The sequence below is a fragment of the Balaenoptera borealis genome (genome assembly GCF_965194805.1).
Source record: "Balaenoptera borealis genome assembly, contig: HAP1_SCAFFOLD_1854, whole genome shotgun sequence".
NCBI classification, from domain to species: domain Eukaryota; kingdom Metazoa; phylum Chordata; class Mammalia; order Artiodactyla; family Balaenopteridae; genus Balaenoptera; species Balaenoptera borealis.
This window is the reverse complement of record NW_028122402.1, coordinates 11,707-36,953: the sequence shown is the minus strand read 5'-3', so window position 1 is coordinate 36,953 and position 25,247 is coordinate 11,707. Positions and strand designations below refer to the sequence as shown.

The window sequence follows — 25,247 nt, the reverse complement described above, 5'->3', positions numbered from 1 at the left end:
CTAAAGTAAGGGCACAGCTAACCCTTGACCTTGGAGGTAAAAGGAGAAAAAAGTGGGAAACCACAACTGGGGTGAGCCAAGAACATCGTGGTTTGGTCAACTAAAATTAAGGTCTTTTAATGCCAAAACTACACAGGCATCACCACTGCTTACCCTAGTGTAATATCCTCTTACAAAAATATTATTAAAAAACCAACATGAGACGGCAAGTCGTAGGATCTAGTTAGCTCCCCCTTGAGCAAAGATATAGGAAGGACTCTGAGAAGTCTGCACCAAAAAGTGTGAAGTCCTAAGAATCTGTTGCATGTTGTTACATGCTCAAACATGGCTGATTTGATCGCAGGCTTCAAAAGGGTTTCTGGGCACTGGAGGCCCGTTTTTCTACCCATAATTTTAATCAAGTCAGTATACAAGACAGATATAGCCAAGATATCTTACCTCTCCTACTTGTTGGCATCATGCCTAGAAGCAAACTCCAGAACTGGAAGCTTCTTGTCAAGGTGCCCAGTATAAGCCAACAATCCCATCAACCAGTACCTTCCCTGCCAGACTGTGCTCTCCAAAGAAGTGACAGGTCTGAAGCTTGTAAGATCTTCCCAGTATTATCTAAACATTGTATTCCCAACTGGCACATTCATTTGGATGCCATGAATAAAGCGCTCCTTGTTCAAGTGTCTGGGAACACCTTGATAAAAGCCAGTATCTCAACCCTGGCTATGTATCAGAGTCCTTATGGCACTAAATGCTTCCCATTGTTTAAATGAAGCACTCAGGATTGACCACCACTGAGATTAAATGACCTTTAATAGGCTAATGTGGATTAATGAGAATTTTCATACAGAGAGCCTAATGTAGCCAGGCCTCTGTATCCTTGGTTTCCACATTCGTGGATTCAACCAATCACAGATCAGAAATATTAGAAAAAAATTTCCAGAAAGTTCCAAAAAGCAAAACTTGAACTTGCCACTTGTTGGCAACTATTTACATAGCATTTACATTGTATTAGGCACTATGAGTAATCTGGAGATGATTTAAAGCATATGGGAGGACATGTGTAGGTTGTATGCAAATACTACATGCTTTTATGTAAGGGACTTGGGCATCCCTGGATTTTGGTATCTGCAGGGGGTCCTGGAACTGATTCCCTGTGGACACCAAGGGATGACTGTACAGTGTTTCCCTAAACCTACCTGACCACAGAACTCTGAGAAAACCGAGCTTAGAAAATGCTGCTCCAGGTATGAAAATTAGTATGCTAAAAACAAGTGGAAATAGGAAAGAATAATGGAATTTGGTATCATACAATGAAAGTTACACAAAAGAAAACACACATGAATATGTTGCTAACATGAAAGCCTTTGTTTTTAATTTGATTGATACACAGTTGACAAAATATTTTAGAATAAAATAATCCATTAACAGGCACAAGGTATTTACAGTAACAACTGTGAAAAACATAAAACTGATGTACTCTTAAACAGTAATGTCTATTTATAAAATTTTTTGTTGTGAATCCGGAAGACTTTCAGTTCTGCTCATTACCCTGGTCTGAAGCCCCGACAGATGGTGCATAAGGCCCAGGAGTAGGAGGTGCAACTCTAAAACATTTGGCAAATAAGGATCATCTGTTGGTTAGAGCTCACAGGGAAGTGAAGGGCCAGATCTTGGGGTAAGGTCCAGAATGGAAGACTCCAAAGGAAACAACTAAAGACAAGACCTAAAATCACACTCATGTTTCTCAGTTTCCTACAGGAGGAGGCTGCAAACTATTTTTTAAGTGGACTCAATTTCCCCACTTTTAGCAGAAAATCAGCAACCCTGAGACTCCAATCTTCCATAATATAAAAGTTAATAAACACCTAGAAGTGGTTCAAGATTTATAAATAAATTAATTTTATATGACCAAATAGAAACTTTAAAATAATTTTTATGATGTGAAAATACTTGAGAACAACATTTCTCAAAAATTTCATGCCTAGTTCTTAAACATTCTAACGAATAATTTCCAATGTCTGAAATTAGTTGCACAAAAAAAGATACACTTTAACTAGATGTTTTAAATTGAGTACAACTTGCTCTTGTTAAATGGAATGCCTACCTCTTCATATTGTTCAAATATATTGAAATTAATTTTACCCATCTGGAATATACAATATGAATTTATTGACTTACACGACAACCACATAAACAGAGATTGAGAAAAAAATAACCAAACGCTTATGCTTTGTAACACTACTGAGACACAGTACACCATACACGTCAACATCTACTGATCCAACTAGGCTATTTAACTATACTTTCAACAAATGGGTTCAATAAACAACTCTGTAGAGCATATAGCCACACTGTATTTAAAAATCAAATTTGCTGCTCCTCCAGTGGAGGTTCCAGAGCTTCCATTAGCTTTTTATTTGCCTCTTCATTATGCCGGCTTTGACAATGAGTTAAATGTTTCTTAAAGCCTCTTGGAAAATTTGACTCAAAATTACAACGTGGACATTTAAGTAAACTTTGCCCATGAGCTGCTACATGATTTTTAAGGAGAGATTCCAAAAGAAAAGCCTTTCCACAAATTGTACACTTGTAAGGACTGTGGACATTATGCTTGTTAACCAAATGATGCAAAACAGCACCTTTTTTCATAGCACGACAGCAACAAATTTTGCAATAATACTTTCCTTTTCCACGCTTCATGTATTTTGCAATCTCTTCTTCAGAGATAAAAGCCTCTTTTTCTTCAGTAAACTGCAGCACATTTTTGGACTGCTCTGGACTAGTCATGTCTATTTTGTTCTCTTTACTAAAATCAATAGATTCCACATCAACCTGCTCTTGATCACTGCTCGATTCTTGGCCCTTACTATCTATCGCATCCAAATCTGTTTTTATATACTCACTGCTACTAAGCTCAGCATCCGAGTTCTCTTGGTTGTCTTTCTTGAGCTTCTTTGAGGAAGGAAATAAAGTGTCTTCTAAGAGTTTCTTAGGTGTAGCTAGTAGTTCTTCCTGAACCAAAACATCACACTTTTGATCATCTATGGCATCTGCCTGTAGTTCATCACCAAGCTCAACTGCCTTCTGAGATTCTGAGAAGACAGCAGCTTTGGGAAGTTCGGGGAAAAGGGCATGTTTCCGGGGCTCTGGAAAAAGAGCACGTTTTCGTGGTTCAGGAGAAGCAGGAGGGGCCGTTTTGGTAGGCTCAGAAAACAGGGCAGGTTTTCTAGGCTCAGTATCAATAGAGAGAACAGGCTTCCAGATATCAGAGGAAGCTTTAGGGGACTCAGATGGCCCAGAAGGACCTGGTTTCCGGGTCTCAGGGAAGACAGGTTTCTGAGGTTCAATAAAAAAGGAAGACTTCCAGAGATCAGGGGAACCACCACGGGAACTTTTCTGGGACTCAGAAAAATCAAGTGAAGCAGGAGACGTTTTCCGCTGATCAGGGGAAAGCTTCCAAAGCTCTGGAGACCCTGAGGGTTTTCTGAGCTCTGGAGATCCCGCTGGACTACGGATCTCTGGGGACAGTGGTGGGCCTGGTTTGCGAAGCTCAGGCGACACTGGAGGAACTGTCTTCCAATGTTCAGGTGACAAGGTGGGAGCTGTCTTTCGGAGTTCTGGTGGGCCAGACTTCCACGACTCAGGAGATGCGGGGGGAGACTTCCAGGAACCAGGTGACACTGATGAAGACTTCCAGGACGCAGGTGACATGGATGGAGTTGGTTTCCAAGATCCAGGTGATATAGAAGGAATTGGTTTCCAAGGTCCAGGAGACACAGATGGAGCAGGTTTAGCTGGCTTCCAAGGTCCTGATGATGCTGACGGACTGGATTTCCAAGACCTGGGGGACCCAGGTGGCCCTGGCTTCCAAGAACCTGGTGACACAGCTGGGGCTGGTCTCCGAGGCTCTGGGGACACAGCAGGGAATGGCTTCCAAGGTTCAGGAGACTCCGATGGGGACAGCTTCCTTGGCTCAGGGGAGACAGTCCGGACTGGCTTCCGAGACTCTGGAGACGCAGTTGGGGATGGTCCCCAAGGTTCAGGGGAGGCAGCTAGAACTGGTGACTCTGGAGATGAGGCTGAAGGTGGCCCCAATGTTTCTGGGAAATGGGAGTGTTTCTGGGGTTTGGGATTAGTAAGAGTTGCCTTTACTGGCTCAGGAGATACAGGAGCAAGTTTCTGTGGTTCTGGAGAAGGAACAGGGACTGGTTTCTGAGATTCAGAAACAAGAGGGACTGGTTTTGGAAGTTCAGGAGAAGAAACAGGGGCAGGTTTTGGAGGCTCGGGAGAAGGAAGAGAAGGTGTCTGTGGCTCAGGAGAAACAACAGGGCCAGGTTTCTGAGAGTCCAGGGAAGTAAGAGGAGTAGGTTTTGGTGATTCTGGAGACATAATTGGGCCAAATTTCTGTGTTTCTATGGAAAGGGCAGGTATAGGTTTCAGGAGTTCTGCTGAATTAGAGGCCATTTTCTGGTGTTCAGGAACAGAAGGGCTGTTCACAGGATCTGCTTCTTTGTTTAACTGATTTTTTGGTTTCTCATTCCATTTCTCTGGGGCTGAATGTTTGGATGTGATGTGATAGTATACATTAGAGTACATCTTGCTGGTGAAAAAGCATTTATGGCAGTGAAATAGCTTTGCACTTTTCTGGTAAAATATCATTTTACCTAACCCACCGGCATCCATTTCATCACAAAATTCTGGATGGATGGTACCCATGTGGATTTGTACATTTTCATAATCCGTGCCTCTGAAATTGCAGTGGTCACACTCCAAACGTGCCGATGGCTTACGAAGTTCCTGGAATACTTCCATTTTTCTAACATACACGATTATATTCTTTAAAAACAGTGCTGCAATAAAGTGGAGATAAATGATTTTCAGAGAACATAATTTTGAATAAAATGCTGTTTCTAGTCCATTCTATACTTGCATAGTAAGTCTAGAATGGCACATGCACTTATTAGATAATATCTCTATAAAGATTTTGAAGAGATGGGAAAAACATAATTAATTTTAAAGTGAGTCCCAAGAACTCTGCTATTTTTACATACATCATCTCATTTAACACTCCTAACAATATGACTCAAATATCACTTTCATTTACAGATGAAGAAAATAATGTTCAAAGAAATGACTTACCCAGGTTATAGGACTATCAGGGACCCAAGCTTCACTCCAGAATTATGTATTGCATGTGCCTTACACTTTGACTCTAAAACCGCGAATCAACAAGCTGTCAGTACGCAAAGCTGAGTAAATATCAAAGCTAAAGCTAGGCTATTAAGGCAGAGCAAGAAACTTTAGGTCCATTTCAGAAAGCACTTGTTAAACTAAATCTAACATGAAAAGACAGCTTTAAAAAAAAGTCAACATATCTTGTAATGTTTTATCCATCCTAATATACTTTTACCCATTCATTTAATAAATTAATTATTTTGTGCCCCATGCTTTTCTAGGTGCTTGGGTTTAAAGGGGTATCTTGCAATATGGTGCTCATATCAGTTGGGAAGATAAGAATGTGGAGGGCAACACAGAGAAGGCACTCAAGCAGAGATCTTGAATGATGTGATGGAGTTTGCCAAAAACGGCAATTCAGATGGAGGACACCCTTGAGGCAACTTGCTTGCCAGAAAACAAGACTTTTAAACTTTTAAGCTAGCCTTGTTAAGGTGGTAAAAGTAACAGAAGCTCACAGTTAAAAACATACTCATTCACGCAGTACAAGGTACTCACACAGTATCACTCCCCAGGGGTAGCCACTGTACTTATGTGTCACCGAAGAGAAGGTCTATGTTTACACATTCTACACAAATGAGATATTAAGCATATTTTTCTGCAACGAGCTTTCATTTAAGGAAGAGAAGGTGTCTGTGGCTCAGGAGAAACAACAGGGCCAGACTCCAGGGAAGTGAGAAGTACATGTTTTGGTGATTCTGGAAACAACTGGGCCAGGTTTCTGTGTTTCTATAGTAAGGGCAGATACAGGTTTCAGGAGTTCTGTTGAATTAGAAGGCATTTTCTAGGATATTTTTACATACAGAGTAAGCACTGAATTTCCTTTGAATGGGAGAGTATTTCTGAAAGGGAAATTCCTAGAAATGGATTACCTGGTTCAAAGGCTATCTGCAATTGAAACTGACATTTTACCAAACTCTCAAAAAGTTGTGGTACTATTTCACACCAACCAAGAGTGTCGACGTGAAAACTAACTCCCCAGCTCCCTCGGCATCACAGTATCGTTAAACTTCTAATCCTTTCTACTTCTTAGGTGAAAACTGATATCTCACTAGTGTTTTAATGTAGTTTAATGACAAAGACTGAATATTTCCCCTTGTTTATTAGCCATGTGTATTTCTTTTTCTAGGCTGTGCTTTGCCCATTTTTCTTAATTATTTGTAAACAGTCTTTGTATGTGAAAGAAGTCAGTCCTTTTATGGAAACTATCTTCTCACTTTATTATTTGTCTCGACTTTATGATTTTTTTTCTTTACTACATACAATTGGTTTACATAAAAATTAAAAACTTAAAAGTGCTTCCCTTATGACTGTGTTTTAAGTTATGCCTTCCATTCCATTATTTTTTTAATCACTCAATATTTTCCCTATGATAATGATAACTTCTTTCTTTTCTTACATTTGTATCTTTAATCCTCTGGGATCCAGCCTATTTTTGACCCCAAATGGATAGTTCAGTCGTCTCAACATTGATTACACATGTAACCAATGACACGTAATGTTCTATTTAGCAATTACTAAGTTTTGTGTACGATGCTACTCTGGGCTCTATTCTACTCCCCACCAGCTCCATCTGGTATGCTCTTCTTAGCATGGGTATCCAACAACTGCTGAAACAGACTCTGTAACTAACATATTCATGCATCATCATATATATGGGTGTGTATGCTTTTACAGTTTTCCCTCAAGAACTCCAAGCACTTTTTAAAAACGTACTCATCATAAAATATTCTCTTAAACGTTAGAAAGAAATGTTAAAAGCACACAAAAATACATGCAGAGCAATGCTGGTACAATACCGTTATTAAATATTGTATATTTAATTTACAATATAAATCCAGGACAAGTACTTTTAGAATGGGGAAGAAATATAGACCAACATGCTTTTTCCCTAGTAGACTTACCAGCTGTCTTACTAGAAGTCTTAAAAGCGGTCTTCAAAGGGCAGGCAAGTCTACATGGCTTTTCGACTAAACCACAGAAGACAGTGTGTAGTACGTGAAGAAGGACAAAGATGAGCAGTTGAACCTGAAAAAAACAAAGGAAAGGTAATCAAAATGACTTCTCTGTGAAAAGTTGTGTCCTCTGTAATAGAATTCTGCCAATTTCCCTCACTATCCTGCCCCTTCCAACAACAAGAGGGGTCCAATCCAAAGCCTGGACACTAACTTTAATGAAACGACACCAAAGACTACAGCAGATACTATCCACGACACCATCCTTGTTGAATTTTATTTTAATGATCCACTATGGAATTAATGCGTGACCCTAACCCAGCCAAACCCTTCTCAAACCCACCATCTAACTTCAGCTAACGTGACAAGCACGCAGAAGACTCCTGCCGTTGACTACAGGCTATTTTGTCAATTAAAACTTCTTACAGTTGAGGAAACTCAAACCTAGACATTAATAACTTGCTCAAGGTTAGGCAGTCCGCGTCTGATGAAGGACCATACTAACGTTCCGCTATCTATCCAGGTTCTTTGCCATATATCTTGACCAAGCTAATACAGTGGAATTTAGTAAGATCCTGTAAAGCCAGTAAATGGGCCCAAATCAGACAGATGAAATTTATCAAACATTTAGAATCCAAATATCAATTACAAAACATAGGAGTATAGTGAACTGCACTGGGCAGAGTATCCCAGTGGATCACTGTCTCCAGCTCTGAGCAGGAAGGACACTTTAAGATCTTGAGTCCAAACACTGGGAATACACAAAAGAAAGCAAAGAGAATGGTAGGAAGTCCTTAAAAACACGTCATTTGTGAGCACAGACACTTAACTTCAAAAGAGGAAGAATTAAGGATAATATGCAAGCTGTCCAAAAACAAGTGGAAGCCAGCAGGAAAAGAGATTTCAGCTCAACATAAAGTTTTACAAAGTACTCAATCACGGACTAGAATGAGCTGCTCTGTCAGGCAGGAGCCCTCCGTAACCGGGGGCCAATGATTAGTACAGGACCAGAAGGATCCTCAGCGGACTTAAGTCCAACCGTATCATTTTATAATTGAGAAAAGTGATGCTGAGGGAGAGAAGTGACTTGTCAAAGATCACAACAATTAGGTCAAAGAAAACAACAGAAGACCCTGATTTCCTGACTCTGGATCTCTGCTGTAACAATAATGATGTCTTCCCCATGGGGATGTTGCAGAATTGAGTTCAGAATTCAGCTGCTGGGTAGAGGCTAGAAACTGAGATTACTTCCAGCTTCCAGATTATAGCAATTTTCCCCCTAAGTTTCAGAGTTCCTTAGCCTAACTATGAAAGTAACTCTACATTGTGCAGGTTAATAAAAATTTCTCATCCTACATTTCACCTCTACAGACCACATATTGTGTCTAAAAAACATAAGTTTTAATCACGAGTGTTTTGCCAGTCCATCATCCTGTATTTTTCAGTGAAGTTCTACCACATGGTATCACACCTATTTCCCTTTTCCATCCAATTTCTTTCTTAACATCTAGCACCATTGGTCTTTTAAAACATTTTGATGCACAGCTCTCCCATGTAAACTCAATATGTAGAGCATGTCTAAAGCTAATTTGCTCTATTAATATATACACAGTAGCATGGCTCTTCACCCTTGCTGATTTTTAAAAAGTTATTAAACTTTAGAGATGTTTTAGGTTTAAAGAAAAACTGAACAGAAAGTTCTCTGTTCTCATATACCTCCTTTCCTCCCCTGCACATCCTTTCTCCTATTATTAACACCCTGTATAGTGCGGTAGATTTGTTACAACCGATAAACAAATAACATGTTACTGTTAAAGCAGAAACTCTATACCCGTTCAACAATACCCTCTGAGTCGAATCATACAACACTTGCTCTTTTGTGTCTGACGTATTTCACTTAGCACGTCTAAACTGAAGCATGTATCATAATTTTATTCTTTTTTAAGGATAAACAGCATTCCAACTTTTTTCCCGTTCACCTGCTGATGATCATTTAGTGTCACCGCCTTTTGGCTGCTTCGAAGAAGGCTGCTCTGAACACTGGTGTCCAAGTACCTGGGTCCCTGCTTTCAATTCTCTGGAGTTCACACCTAGGAGGGGAAGTGCTGGATCATGTGACAACTGCATGTTGACACTTTTGAGGAACCACTGAACCACTTTCCACAGCTGATAGCCGCTCCACTTTAAGTCCCAGCCACCAGTGCAGGAGTGTTCTAGTTTCTCCACGTCCGAACACACACTCTGGCTGTGAAGCGGCACCTCGTTCTGGATCCCCTCCGGAACTCTGCCGGCTAAGAGCACCCTCTGACGTGCTGCCTGGCGATCTGCGCATCTTCCCGGGAGAGACCCCCACTCAAGCCCTCTGCCCACTTTTACACAGCTTTTCGTTGCTGGGTTATCAGATGCACACCACATTTCTCCCCCTCCGTGGGTTGCCCCGCCGACTTCTGAACAGCACTGATGACAAAGCCCTTGCAGCCGAGGGCGGCAGAGAAAACTGCCTCCAGGACCGGACCCGCGGGGCCGGGTCCCGCCTTCCCAGCGCGGTTTTAAACAAAACGTTTCGTGCCTCCACGGGATGACGCAGGGCCTCCCGCCCCTAGTGCCGGCGGCCCCACCCCGCCCGCGGCTCTGGGGGGAGGGGTCCTTCCGCCGGCGCCAGCGACCGGGCCCCTCCTCGGCGGCCGCCCCAGGCTTCCTCGGGACTGCGGCCCGGACGACGCCCCTCCCTGCCCGTCCCGCTTCTCACCGGTGGGCCGCGGGCGGCGTCCAGGCGGGGAAGGACTGCGGGAGGCCGGGCTCGCGGTCCCAGACGGCTCCGCGAGGCCCTGCGGCGCAGCGGCCTCCCGAATGGCGACGAGGCGCAGGCGCGAGCTCCGGGCGCGCGAACGTGCGCGCGGCCACAGAACGGGCCGGAGGGGGCTGACGGGAAGCGAGTTTGGCGCCGCGCGCCCTCCCGCGAAGACCAATCAGATCGCTGGTCGCGGAGCGCCGCTGTGTGGAGAGAGCGCTGGTCTGTCGAGCGGCCCGACCCGCCCCCGGAAGTGATGCGTATTCCCACTCCGCCCCCGGACGCGCCCGCCCCGGCTCCGCCCCAGAAGTTCCAGCGAGCCGGCGGGCCTCAGGGAGTGGCTCTGCCTCTGGACGGTGAGCGGTGGGAGGGCGGCCGCACTTGTCCCTCCCGCCGGGTCGCGGGTCCGATCCGCGGCCTGGGACCACCCGGCCGCTATGAGTTTTGGATTTGTTTCTGTCTTTGGCCGGGTTCTTTAAAGTTAACAGCTCCGTAGCGCTTAAGTGCCTCGCCGAGACGGTGCTGCGTAGGGAGGGAAACGGCTGGCCGCCAGGTTCCCTGCGGGAGCCAAGGGCATCCACTACCTGAGTTGCAGGCATCTCTGGTCTATGCCTGTGTTTTTTGTTTTATGCTCACTTTCACGCCAAATTTAAAACCTTGCATTCTTTTAACTTCTGAAAATAGTCTAACTTTAAATAGTAACTGGGGTGCTTTCTAGGAAATTTTCAGATTTTTGTTTTTGTAGCAAAATGATCCATACTTTTGACCGGTTTTAATAGCTTTATTTAGTTATTTATTTTTGGCTGCGTTGGGTCTTTGTTGCTGCGCGCGGGCTTTCTCTAGTTGCGGCGAGCGGGCTTCTCATTGCGGTGGCTTCTCTTGTTGTGGAGCATGGGCTCTAAGGTGCAGGCTCAGTAGTTGTGGACACGGGCTCAGTAGTTGTGGCTCGCGGGCTCTAGAGTGCAGGCTCAGTCGTTGCGGCGCACGGGCTTAGTTGCTCCGCGGCATGTGGGATCTTCCACGATCAGGGCTCGAACCCGTGTCCCCTGCACTGGCAGGCGGATTCTTAACCACTGCACCGCCAGAGAAGCCCTAGATGTAATAGCTTTAAAGGAAGACCTTCCACGTAATTAAAGGCTTTACAATTCTCAGTTATCTTTTACCTGAGCTGCGTGGACTCCTGGATGGAGGCACCGCCTGGGCTGAAGAGTACCTGCCCAGGTGCGCTGTAAACTCACTGGTGGGAGGGGAGAGGGAGGGGGAATGGGTGACGGGACCACAAGTAAATGAACACCATTCGTCTTTACCTAGACAAACGCTTCCCATCCTCCAACGCCCAACCCTGGAATGAACTTTTGTCTCCTAACTTATGAAAAAGTTGTGTCAAAAAATAATAGTTGAAACCCCACTAGAAATACAGGCAAAGGACACAGATTATTTAGAAAAGAAGAACATAAATGTCCAATAAACAGAAAAAATCTTCAGCTTTAATAATAAAAATGCAAATAAAAACACATTTAAAGCTGTAAATTTTAAATGTAGAAATGAGATCTTTTCTTTGAAGATCAAGTTTTATATTTTAAGAACTTTTGAGATTGTTATCTTGAATATGAAGCTATGTTGTGAAATTCAGCTTGGGAATAGATAGAGTGCTGTTTTTCTTATTTTAAGTCTGTATTTTAAAAGTCTTTGATAATTTTATTGTAAGTGTTGCTGTTATGTCAGCGTTACCAGAATAACTTGCAACCCTGTATTGTTGTTGCAGCCTTTTATTGTTGTTACTTGTGAGGCCACCTCCTGAAAGGTAGTTTAATTTGTCATCCATATCACACAATTTCCAGTTAAAGAACTGGTTAGAGCCCAGAGACTGTTAGCAAGATATCAGTTTATTATTTCTGCCATTGGTGAAGATCAGTTGGAGTGACGTGTCAGTGAAATATCAATGTGTAGATGTGTACCTGTTCCTTTAGTTCATCTGCAGAAAGAAGTCCCTTCCATCTAGAGGCAGCTGTGGGGTGTGGGGATACTGCTGGAGTGCCGGAGTTCTTTATTCCTTTCCTTTAAGAAGCCTCTGGGGCCTTTTTACCTTCTGTTATGAAATTCACCTTTAGAAACAAGGCTGCAGGCTGTAGTTTGAACAAGTTCTTTACTTTGTTTTCTTCTCCTGTGTTAGAATGAGTTGATTATTCCAACTGAACTCTGAACAAGCCTCTAGCATAGGGCAACTTCTGGAAACCAATATCTAGATTGTGATGGGGCAGTAACTCTGGGTCTTTTTCATTGATGTTTTCTTTATGAATAGACAACAACAACAAAAAATAACAAAACACCAAAAAACTTTCTGCCATTTTTTTGAATTGAAATTATGTAAACAAAGCTATTGTAGCTCTAGAATGTGTAAATACTTCAAGATGAATAACACAAACGAACTCCCAATTATTGAAATTTTGGTATTTTAAAGCTTCTTAGAATAGTGCCCTAAACTTGAAAGTATGCAAAGAAAGCAGAAGTAACTCTTACACAACCCACTAAAATGAGGACTTACAGGCTTTCAAACAAAATCTAGTTTAAGCCTCCTACTTAACACACACTTTTTAGTAACTAATCTGGGTGTTTTCTCAACTTACACTAGATTCCAGGTGCCAAACTTGAAGAAGGGAATGAATGGGTGGAGGCAGGTGAACTAAAATTGCAGCAAGAAGTGACAACCTTAACAGCCTCTGGGCATGAGGACCCCAAAACACAACCAAAATGGCATTGAGCTTTGTCATTTGTCATATGTGCATAAAGGATAATGACATTGAGCCTCTGCACATACTCAAAACCTACACAGAATCACGATTGCAAACCCAGTGCACATTGTCAAATGAAGTGGTCAAAATCAGACTGACTTTTCTGTCAGAAAAAAAGACAAATTTTCAATTCAAACTAGTGCATTAATATACATCTGACGAATTATAAAAATGACTGAGACATAAATTAAGGAATGCTTCCTGTAAGAGAAATAATAAAAGCAGCCCAGATTATAATATAGATCTAATACAATTAACTTATCCACTTTAAGAGTAATAAAAACAAGACAGATAACCCTCTCTACTTAATTTATAATAATGCAAAATAATGTTAACTAAAATGATGTTAGTATTTTAATGAGGAGTACAACTTTGGTGAATGTCAGTATACTTTCAAAGGTTAAAAACATGACTCTCACACAAATATAAAGTGAACACATATCAGAGATTTATTAACTCAAGGGAATAAGAGAAGAATAAAGCTCATTCAAAGAGAATTCATAAGACTGAGAATATATAGCCATAGAAGAAAGAATGCTAGTTAGATACAAAAGTGGTTAATGTCCCACAGGGCAATAAACCTATAACCTTTGAGTTTGTCTTTCCTGTCGGACAGAAATCATTCACATCTCTACTGTACAAAAATCTACGTTAGCGTACAACTTCATGTGTGTGGGTCCAAATCAAAAAGAGATACTAGATCAAACACTCAGTAATCCTTACCCAGTCAGAGATGACATAGAAAGCTGTGAAATCACTCTTTTGCCTTAGTTCCAAGTTTTGGACAATTTTTTAAACAGCACAAATTAAATAAGAATCAATATAAACATGAGAATCAAGTTCTTTCATAGTTTTGATATGGTTATCCGGCTTTTCCCAATATAAAGATTGGAAATAAGGATGTAGGATGCCTGTTCTTGGAAGGCTTTCATGTGCCCTGTGTGCCTATTTGTAAGAAGACTTTAACCAATGCTATTAACACTCTTCATGAAAATAACCCTCAGATATTATCTCAGGGTTGAAGGTGAGAAAAATGTTCAAGGAAACACAAATACTTAGTGCTGGAGTCATGAGCAGAACCCAAGATCTTTGTTTCCTAATTCCACCTACTGACCTGTACTCATAGAATTCAGAGGTTAAATTTACATGCTTTTTTCCTCGGTATAGCTATTTGACTGCTCCCATTAGAAGCTTAACACAACAAAATATGATTAGCATCCTCCAAATTCGTTTTGAGGACAAAGGAACCTCTTGCCTATTTACCACTTTCCTAGACTCAGCAAACAAAATGGAGAAAGCCTATTTACATGTGAAAAATCTACTCTCTGCTGATGTGCTCTTGGTTGATGGGTGCCCCTGGAACTCTGAGGTTGCTTGCTCCCAGTGTGAGTGAGCTTGGCCTTGGAAGGCTGGGGCCTGCGTGGCTAATGCCACAGGTGGAAGCCAGCAGTGGCTCGAAGCAAATGGAAGGACATCGACTCGCATCCCCGAGGTGGTGGCCAAATCTGAGTTGCACCCCATAGGTTGGTCTGAGACAACTTGGGCCTCCAGGGACTGATGCTGTAGTAGGGTGTGAATTCTGGCGATGGGGGTCCTTCAGGAGGGGGCTGTTAAGGTAGGGCTCAGGCTGTACTTGGGCACAGAGCAGGGTCCAGCCCCCTCTGGGTTCAGTCTGGGAGGGATTTAGTCTGGGACATTACATGTGAATAAAAGTTCTAACACAGGCTTAATAAAAGGTTTAACATAACAGTTATACACGTTTATGTCCCTAATGACATTGTCAAAATATATGAAGTGAAAACTGACTGAATGAAGGGAGAAATAGTTTTACAATAATAGTTGGAAATTTCAATACCCCAGGCACAATGATCGGTCAAACAACCAGACAGAAGAAGAGCAAGGGAATAGAGGACTTAATAAACCAACTAGCGCCCACAGACAGACACAGAGCCCTCGCCCCAAAACAGCAGGACATACACTCTCCTCAAGTGCAGAGGGGACATTTTCCAGGATCATATGTGAGCCCACAAATTATGTTTCAGTAGATTGAAAAAGTGTCTTCTCTGACCACAAAGGGATGAAGTTTATAGTTATAAATGTAGTTAAAAAAAAACCAAGAAAGATCTCAAATCAACAGCCTAACTTTACAATTTATGGAACTGGAAAAGGAAAACAAGCTAAACACAAAGCCAGCAGAAGGAAGGAAATAATAAAGATTAAAGCAGAGATAAATGAAATAGAGAATAGAAAAACAATAGGAAAAAAACAATGAAACCAAAAGTTGGTTTTTCAAAAAGATCAACAAAATTGACAAAGCTATAGCTGGATGGGACCAAGAAATAAAAGAGAACACCACGTTACTAAAATCAGAAATGAAAGTGGAGACATTACTATTGGTTCTACAGAAATAAAGATTGTAAGAGAACACTATGAACAATTGTACACCAATAGATTGGATAACCTAGAAGAAATGAACAAGTTCCTAGAAACACAAAACCTGCCAAGACTAAATCACAAAGAAATAGAAAATCTGAATAGACCCATAAGTAGTAAGGAGATTGAACTAGTAATAAAAAAATCTCTACACACAAAAAAAGCCACGGCTTCACTGATGAATTCTACCAAACATTTAAAGAAAAACTAATACTAATTCTTGTCATGTTTTTCCTAAAAATTGAAGAGGGAACACTTTCTAACTCATTCTTTTAGACCAGCATAACCTTGTTACCAAAGCCAGAAAAAGATACTACGAAAAAAAGAAAACTACTAACTAATATCCCTCATGGGTATTGATGCAAAAATACTCAAAATAGTTTTCACAGTGGTTGGTCCTGCATAGAGGGGACAATAAAAATTTAATGAATTTGAACCTGCCCATACATTTGATGAAGGAATAGGTAGCATCTTATAGAGAGCTAAAAGAAGTTTTAAGGTTACCTTTACTGGATGAACACTGAACAGTGTTTTGTATGGTGGAGTGAAATTTTGGTATTTGACCCAGTGTTCTCCCGTCTCCTCACTTGCCTGCCTCATGAATAAACCCTTTCTCTGCTATAAACCTCAGCGTCTCGGGGTTTGGCTTGCTACCACTGGGCAGCAGCCTTAATCAGTAAAGGCAAGTTACATGCAGAGGAGCTTCTAACAAGCTGTTCCCTTATCTGCTGCTCTGTGAGACACACTCAAGGATTTCTGTTACAGTGCCAGCTTCTGTTAATGCTACTGGGCATGGTTTCACTAACTCAAAGATGAACATGCAGGATATTTACCAGGCAGAGGTCTTGTATCAACACCTGTGGAAGGGAAGGGATAAGAGGAGGCAAGGTTGGGCAGAGGGAGAAATTGCGCTGTGATACGGGACCCACAGAGGCCTCAGCCGACCTCATGGGGGCCCCTGAAGCTGGAGTGACTCCTAGGATGTATTTAGCTGAAAGGTTTTAATATGAAATAAACCTTGCTGCTCTAAACAAGTTTGAATTTTTGTTTTTTAAATTTATTTGTATGTGTCGGGTCTCAGTTGCAGCACATGGGATGTTTTGTTGCAGCGCATGGCCTCTTTGTTGTGGTTCATAGGCTTCTCTCTAGTTATGGTGTGCGGGCTCTAGAGCACGTGGGCTTAGGTGCCCCGCGGCATGTGGGATCTTAGTTCCCCAACCAGGGATTGAACCTGCATCCCCTGCATTGGAAGGCGGATTCTTAACCACTGGACCATCAGGGAAGTCCCCTGAAATCTTCTTTATAGTGCTGACAAGACAACTTAAAATCAGGTCTTGATTACAGCTTGGGCATTCTATTCTACATAGCCTGAACATGCCTGTAATATTTGAATTCATCCAAGTCAGAGATAATTTCTCTTGAAAAGTATCAGAAATATTAAGGCTTGCATCAGTCCCCTTGAAGCATCAAGATGACGTGAATGCGGACAAACCCAGGAGACCTAGCACCTGATTGTCCAGGGGCAACCCATTCCCACCTGCCTCTCCCTACTTCACTTATGTGTCTGTTTTGAAGTCCTCAATCAACACATATATTCTCATTATAAAAATTCAAACAGTGCAAACATGTACAGAGCAAAATGTGGAATCCCTCTTTCACTATGGATGATTTTAAAAATCTATGCTTTAGGTTTGGGTGGATCAAATAGAGACAGCACTGCACAAGAGAAATAAAGAAAAGCAATCTTTGGCAATAGTAATATGCTGACATAGTTGGAGAGATGGCATTTTGTCATGGTGAGCAGAAGACAGCAGGAGGACTGGGACCTGGTTGCCTCAACACACTCGGCTTTAATGGAGAAAATAAAAGTGGAGAAAACTTTAATGTGTCTGCCATCCCTCCCAGGATCACCATGCGGATTCTTTAAGAGGATGAAGGAGATTTGTGGTCTCCATCCCCAAGGAGGTTTGGCTGGAGGGAGAAACACTGAAGGCACTGATTTGGGAAGGTTTTGATGGGCTTCTACTCCAAAGTGCTACAACTTATAGTAGCCTAATTTATACAATTGAATGTAAAATGATCAGCCACTTTTTTGGGTCAACTCTTCCTTGCTTTTCTGGCAGAAACTGGTAGGTGATAGCTACTGAATGGCATGTTCCCATCTTTGGCAAAAGTGGAAGGATTTGCATACAGGAAGTGACAGGAGGGACCCTGGGAACCCCTGGGCTCCCCTCCTCCTGCTGTGACCCAGGCCCTGGCACCTCTGCTTCCCCCTCTCTCTCCATCTCCCCTTCCTGTGCCCGAGGCCCAGCCCTGAGCCGTCTCCTCCTCCACATCCTGCATTTCCACTTCATCCAGTCTCAGCTCAGGCATGACACATGGATCCCACTCCTCAAGTGGTGATTAAGTTGGTCACTACTGAGGGGGCTTGTCGTGACATGGCTTCCAAGTTTTAAAAAATTAATATTGGTACAAATTGGAAAAGAAGAAGTAAAACTGTCACTGTTTGCAGATGACATGATACTATACATAGAGAATCCTAAAAATGCCACCAGAAAACTAGAGCTAATCAATGAATTTGGTAAAATTGCAGGATACAAAATTAATGCACAGAAATCTCTTGCATTCCTATACACTAATGATGAAAAATCTGAAAGAGAAATTATGGAAACACTCCCATTTACCATTGCAACAAAAAGAATAAAATACCTAGGAATAAACCTACCTAGGGAGACAAAAGACCTGTATGCAGAAAACTATAAGACACTGATGAAAGAAATTAAAGATGATACCAACAGATGGAGAGATATACCATGTTCTTGGATTGGAAGAATCAACATTGTGAAAATGACTATACTACCCAAAGCAATCTACAGATTCAATGCAATCCCTATCAAATTACCAATGGCATTTTTTACGGAACTAGAACAAATCATCTCAGAATTTGTATGGAGACACAAAAGACCCCGAATAGCCAAAGCAGTCTTGAGGGAAAAAAACGGAGCTGGAGGAATCAGACTCCCTGACTTCAGACTATACTACAAAGCTACAGTAATCAAGACAATATGGTACTGGCACAAAAACAGAAACATAGATCAATGGAACAAGATAGAAAGCCCAGAGATAAACCCACGCACCTATGGTCAACTAATCTATGAGAAAAGAGGCAAAGATATATGATGGAGAAAAGACAGTCTCTTCAATAAGTGGTGCTGGGAAAACTGGACAGCTACATGTAAAAGAATGAAATTAGAATACTCCCTAACACCATACACAAAAATAAACTCAAAATGGATTAGAGACCTAAATGTAAGACCGGACACTATAAAGCTCTTAGAGGAAAACATAGGAAGAACACTCTTTGACATAACTCACAGCAAGATCTTTTTTGATCCACCTCCTAGAGTAATGGAAGTAAAAACAAAAATAAACAAATGGGACCTAATGAAACTTCAAAGCTTTTGCACAGCAAAGGAAACCATAAACAAGACGAAAAGACAACCCTCAGAATGGGAGAAAATATTTGCAAACGAATCAATGGACAAAGAATTAATCTCCATAATATATAAACAGCTCATTCAGCTCAATATTAAAGCAACAAACAACGCAATCCAAAAATGGGCAGAAGACCTAAATAGACATTTCTCCAAAGAAGATGGCCAAGAAGCACATGAAAAGATGCTCAACATCACTAATTATTAGAGAAATGCAAATCAAAACTACAGTGAGGTATCACCTCACACCAGTTAGAATGGGCATCATCAGAAAATCTACAAACAACAAATGCTGGAGAGGGTGTGGAGAAAAGGGAACCCTCTTGCACTGTTGGTGGGAATGTAAATTGATACAGCCACTATGGAGAACAATATGGAGGTTCCTTAAAAAACTAAAAATAGAATTACCATATGATCCAGCAATCCCACTACTGGGCATATACCCAGAGAAAACCGTAATTCAAAAAGACACATGCACCCCAATGTTCATTGCAGCACTATTTACAATAGCCAGGTCATGGAAGCAACCTAAATGCCCATCGACAGACGAATGGATAAAGAAGGTGTGGTACATATATACAATGGAATATTATTCAGCCATAAAAAGGAATGAAATTGAGTCATTTGTTGAGACGTGGATGGATCTAGAGACTGTCATACAAAGTGAAGTAAGTCAGAAAGAGAAAAACAAATATCGTATATTAACGCATGTATGTGGAACCTAGAAAAATGGTACAGATGAACCGGTTTGCAGGGCAGAAGTTGAGACACAGATGTAGAGAACAAACGTATGGACACCAAGGGGGGAAAACCACGGTGGGGTGAGGATGGTGGTGTGCTGAATTGGGCGATTGGGATTGACATGTATACACTGATGTGTATAAAATTGATGACTGATTAAAAAAAAATTAATATTGGAAAAAGAAAATCCAGACAGTTAATGGTCTAAATGAGCACGAGGGTGAGAGCAGTTCCCTCTGGTTCCTGTTGATGATGGAGCCCTAGTCCTGGAGGGACGGAGAAGGTGAACTTGGTGGACACATGGCATGTGTTTAGTCCTTTCATCTATTTGGTGTTTTATCCTCATCACATTTTTCTGAGTCCCTTCCTGTATCAGGCCCAGTCCCCTTACAGAGCTCACAGGCTGGAGAGGTAATCAGAGTGTGATCATAGCCCTGGGGGTCCCAGGTGAGGGCAGAGGGGGCTGTAGGAGGGGGTGAGGATCATGAAGGGCTTCATGGAGGAGGTGACCTCTGAGCTGGGTCTCCAAGGACAAGTCATCATCTAGCCAGGAATTTTCAAAATGGAGAGCGTTCCATAGGATGTTTGTCTTAGGGTGAGAATCTTAAAAAAAATCCTTGCAAATGTTGTCTCATTATGTATTTGGCCAGGACAACCAGTAAATTCTCCTGGCAGTATTGAACTTTTATTTCCTTCCAGGAGGTCTCCAAAGGTATACCTATTCCATATGTGGCTCAAAACCAGTAAGCCGGGCTTCCCTGGTGGCGCAGTGGTTGAGAGTCTGCCTGCCAATGCGCAGGACACGGGTTCGTGCCCTGGTCTGGGAAGATCCCACGGAGCAACTAGGCCCGTGAGCCACAATTGCTGAGCCTGCGCGTCTGGAGCCTGTGCTCCGCGGCAAGAGAGGCCGCGATAGTGACAGGCCCGTGCACCGCGATGAAGAGTGGCCCCCACTTGCCGCAACTAGGGAAGGCCCTCACACAGAAACGAAGACCCAACACAGCCATAAATAAATAAATAAATAAAAATTAAAAAAAAAAAAACAAAAAAAACCCAGTAAGCCTTTTTATAGCTTAACCATGGACAAAGAGATGTCAGTAAAGAAGGTGAAAAGAGAGCAGCCGCCATGATCCAGAGTCACTCCCAAAGAAGAAAGAAAGAGTAGATGAACAGAGGAAAGGGTTATTTCTAGGCACACAGGAACCAATCAAAAAAGTAACTAACATGTTAATGATGAAAGTTAAAGGATTATAAACCTCACTTAATAGGGGAAAGGGTGAGGGGAGAATTGGCTTCTATGGGAAGAACAGATGGGTTTCTTCAGGAAAGACGACAGGTTCTTTGGAAAACAATGGGATATGAGAAAGTTTGTGATCATGTTTGTCTGTAAAGGGATGAGTGATCTTTGCATCTTCTTCAGGGTCATAAAACACCCCACAGAAGGGATAGTAGGATTACTCTTGGTCTCTCTCCTGGGAATAGAAGCCACCCTGGAGAGGAAATTTATGGCCGTGGTCATTTCTCAGAAGCTTCTGCTTTTATTCACATGAGGGGAGCTCGAAGAAGGCATTTTTTCTGCATCTGTTGAATCTCATCTCCAGCTTAAGTTGTATAGGAATTCAGTGGAGTTTACACTGTGTGGAGACCAGAATCCTCAGGAAAATTAGAAAGAACAAATCAAAACCTCAAAAGAAACTTAGCCAAACTATGTCAAGAGACTCATCAACCCTGGATCTCCCTTCTCCCTCTAGTACTTCTGAGAATGTGAATAGCCCCTAAAGGAAAGCTCAGGTTGAGTTCATAAGAGCTCATGTACGGGGGACCCATTCCTGAAGGACCTGGCTACAAGGCCAAGCTTAGGGATATGGACCGACTGAAGTATACCTTACAGAGAGGCAAAATAATCAAAGCTTTACATGCCTACAGGAATCTGGAACTGCCTTCTTCTGACATCACTTTACATCCTTTCTCCCCTGGGGATTGGGTTTATTTGACAACCGGAAAGGCTGGAAATCCACAAGACCAGTTAGACCCCAAGTGGACAGGACCCTACCTAGTAATTTTGACCACCCATTCTGCCTGACAGTTATAGGGAATAGCTCCGTGGGCCCACCACAGCAGAGTGAGGACAGCAGATACGCCTGAGAAAGAAGTTACTGAGCTACCCACTCCATACACCTGTGAACCTGTCACAGACCTTAAGTTACTTTGCAAAAGGACGAACTTACTGATAGATCAGTAATGTGGTGGACGGGCTTAGTGCTTGGCCTTGTCATTGCTCTTGGCTTACTTGGCTGCTGCTGTTCTGCCAAACCCCCTCCCTGTGGAAAACATTTCATCTGACTATGCTGGATATCAGGAATATTAATATTGGAAGCGGGATGAGTGGCCATTATTGTCTATTGTTTCTTCTCTGTTCTCTTATAACTGTCCACGCAAATGGGAATTCAGTGCAGTGGTAAATTTCTCGAGGATTATAGCCCATGGACAAAATCTACCCCAGTGCTTGTCTGTCATCTCCACCCACAAAGGGATGCCTATGGATTAAAGGTGTTACATTTTACTCCTAAGAATGACAACCTCACTCTCAACGTAGCTAACAGTTCTGCTAAAACTATCCCGGTTGAAGTTTATATCTTGTCCCTAAGGCAGATTCCCTGCTTGGACCGGGCCCCTCTCATTAACATCTCTAATGAATACAGAGCACTCAGTCTAACGTGCTGTCACTCTAACCAGTCTTGCTGCCACAGCCCCTGAACTTGCAATAACACCCTGGACTGCTCTGGACTCTGATGGATGCTTCTTCCTTTGCCCCAAGATTTTAGCGCCCCGGGATTGACTCCTAAAGAAATCTCACCTGTTGGTGCCCTGTGCACTGACTCAATGAATACACACAAGGACCAGATGGGAGATGTACTTATTGGAGAGGGAAGATGCTGGTTGTCTGGTGTTTAGTATGTAGCCCCCCTGAGGATTGGGGAAAAGCCACTAGTCAAGAACCCCCCAGTGACCCCTGCTATGCAGGTGGGCCTCTCTCCCCGCACTGCAAAGGCACCCCCTCTTGGGCTAGCCACTTAGGGAGGTGGTTCAATTCCTCAGAAATGCGCTAGGTGTGCGCTCCCCCTGGGTACCTGTTCCTTTGTGGCCCAGGGATAAACTCATTGTCTCATCAGGACAACCCCAACTCCTCCTTCCCTTCCGTTGCTTAGATAATGCCCAATCTGTGCACAATGCACACTAGGCCAGCTAAGTTCTAGGAACCTGGGTATAAGCATTCATAATATCACCCAGCCCTGAGATCAAAGGGCAATGGGACTCATTCCGGCAGGAGTAGCGATCGGTCTCGGACTAGAGGCCCCCTGGGGAGATGTTGCATACCATGAAATCGCTCTACGGAATCTCACACCAGCCCTTGAGGAGTTATCTAAAAACATGGGGGGTGCCTTACAAGGACCCCATACTTCTCTGGACTCATTAGCAAATGTTGTTCTCGACAACAGGCTAGCCCTTGACTAAGTTTTGGCTGAGCAAGGGGGAGTCTGCACAGTTATTAAAAAGACTTGCTGCACGTATGTCAGTAACTGGCCAGATTGAGGGCAACATAAAAGAGATATATGAACAAGCTCAATGGTTACATAGATGTAACACACAAGGTCCGGATCCAAGCTCCATCTAGGATATGGTCAAACAGAGCCTTCCCAGCTTCACCTGGTTCCTTCCATTTCTTGGCCCACTAATATCCTCCTGCTCATCTTCAGGCCTTGCCTCCTTAACTGCCTTGTCAACTTCGTTAGTAAACGGCTTGAAGCCATCAAACTTCAGATGGTGCTAACACAAGGGTACAAGCAACTGGGACTGCATCCTGGTGACAGATGCAGACTTATTTAAGGCTAGTCAGGGAACAGTTCTGCTCCTCTAATCCAGGGAAAAATCTATGCCCGTGTTCAGCATGAAGCAGCTTCATTAGGTAGACCTTTGCCCTTCAGCTCCCCTCAAGAATGAGGAGCAGTAACAAGGGAAGAGGAGAGTTTGTTACCAGAGCTGTGACAGGTCCTTGCTCAAAGCCTGCCACCCCACCCCCTTACAGAGGAATTAACATATATCTTTAAGTCCCCGGGTCCAGAGGCAGAAAGGTAATACAAAGAGACAAAAAAAAAAAAAAAAAAAAAAAAAGATAGAACCAGCTGGAACCAAGGTGGCTATGAATCTGACCTCCAACAGATCCTCAGTCTCATTATACCCTGATTTTACTACGTTAGCTACTGGATCATACACCTACTGATGGCTGTGACCAGAAGACGCAGACCATAAAAGGATAAAAAGGAGGTGGGTTAGGGTTAGGTTTAGGGTTAGGGGTTTAGGGTTTAGGGTTAGGGTTAGGCCAGGGATCAAACCCAGGCCCCCTGTATTGGAAGCATGGAGCCTTACCCACTGGACCACCAGGGAAGTCCCCCATAAGCCTTTTCATAGCTTAACCATGGACAAGATGTCACTAAAGAGGGTGAGAAAAGAGCAGCCCCCATGATCCAGAGTCACTGCCAGAAGAAAGAAAGAAGGAGTAGATGAACAGAGGAAAGGTTTATTTCTACAGCCAAGAGCCAACCAAAAAAGTAACTGACATGTTAAATGGTGAAGGTTAAAAGCTTATAAACCTAACTTAGTAGCAGAAAGGGAGAGGGGAGAATTGGCTTCTATGGGAAGAACAGAGAGGTTTCTTCAGGAAAGACTAATGAGTTCTTTGGAAAACAACGGGTTATAAGTAAGTTTGTGATCATGTTTGTCTGTCTATGCATGAGTGTTCTTTGCATCTTCTTCAGGGTCATAAAACACCTCATAGAAGGGATTTATGGTAAGTTTATTTTGGTCTCTCTCTTGGGAATAGAAGCCACCCTGAAGAAGGAATTTATGGCCGTGGTCATTTCTCAAAAGTTTCTGCTTTTATTCAGATAAGGGGAACTCCAAGAAGGCTTTTTTTCTGTATCTGTTGAATGTCAAGTATATTCAGGGTCAATTGTCTTTATACCAATCGTGGGGTTCCGCCTGACTCTCCATACCTCCAACTTTTTCTTCTTTTTCAAGATTCCTTGATCTGTTTTGAGCCCCTTGCATTTTTCACATGAATTTTAGATTGGTTGTCAATTTCTGCAAAACACAACCTGGGATTTTGGTAGCGATTCTTCGAGTCTTTAGATCTATTCATGGAGTAGTTCCACCTTAACAGAATTAAGCCTTCTGACCCATGACTATGGGATTATTTTCCAGAAATTTAGAATTTTTTCTTAATTTCTTTAACAAGCTATTGTTGTTTTCAGTGTACAAGTCTTTTTGCGTTTTCTCAATGTCATCAGATCAGTGTACAAGTCTTATCCACCTTTTTCCTCACTTCTACTGGATGCTGATTCAGAACATACACAACCTTCTGGAGAAACTTGCCCCAACCCTGCCATGTACTGCCACCTAGCTGGCCTGGAACTGAGTCACCAAAAGCCTTTGTTATTTACTTAATTCTTAATTCCTTTAGAATTCATTATTGTCATAAATATTTATTGTCCTTGTAATAAATCTTTTAATTTATTTTTTTAATATTTATTTATTTTTGGCTGTGTTGGGTCTTCGTTTCTGTGCTAGAGCTTTCTCTAGTTGTGGCAAGCGGGGGCCACTCTTTATCGCGGTGTGCGGGCCTCTCACTATCGCGGCCTCTCTTGTTGCGGAGCACAGGCTCCAGACACGCAGGCTCAGTAGTTGTGGCTCACGGGCCTAGTTGCTCCGTGGCATGTGGGATCGTCCTAGACCAGGGCTCGAATCCGTGTCC

The 25,247-nt window shown here is 42.6% G+C and overlaps 1 protein-coding gene across 4 annotated transcripts; it reads right to left on the bottom strand.

Moving 5' to 3' along the window:
* Positions 1–1,344: 1,344 nt before the first annotated feature.
* On the bottom strand, positions 1,345–10,239 carry CHAMP1 (chromosome alignment maintaining phosphoprotein 1). 4 transcript variants are annotated; one of them, XM_082409359.1, is made up of 4 exons: positions 9,934–10,239; positions 9,164–9,274; positions 7,134–7,257; positions 1,345–4,844 (listed from the first exon to the last, which is right to left on the bottom strand). In XM_082409359.1, exon 4 carries the CDS (start codon positions 4,804–4,806, stop codon positions 2,359–2,361), a length of 2,448 nt encoding a protein of 815 aa, XP_082265485.1. In that variant the 5' UTR covers positions 4,807–4,844; positions 7,134–7,257; positions 9,164–9,274; positions 9,934–10,239; the 3' UTR covers positions 1,345–2,358. The 4 variants fall into 4 exon arrangements, with proteins under 4 accessions (XP_082265485.1, XP_082265486.1, XP_082265484.1 ...); XM_082409360.1 differs by lacking the exon at positions 9,164–9,274 and adding an exon at positions 5,134–5,206; XM_082409358.1 differs by lacking the exon at positions 9,164–9,274.
* Between the last annotated feature and the right edge of the window lie 15,008 nt (positions 10,240–25,247).

Excerpts from the sequence above, each read along its gene's own strand:
- CHAMP1 (XM_082409357.1), bottom strand. The coding sequence starts at position 9,599 with ATGTGGTGTGCATCTGATAACCCAGCAACGAAAAGCTGTGTAAAAGTG. Across the intron at positions 7,258-9,239 it reads AATTGAAAGCAGGGACCCAG|GTTCAACTGCTCATCTTTGT; the intron begins GTACTTGGACAC and ends TGTTTTTTTCAG. Across the intron at positions 4,845-7,133 it reads GACTTCTAGTAAGACAGCTG|CACTGTTTTTAAAGAATATA; the intron begins GTAAGTCTACTA and ends ACTTTATTGCAG.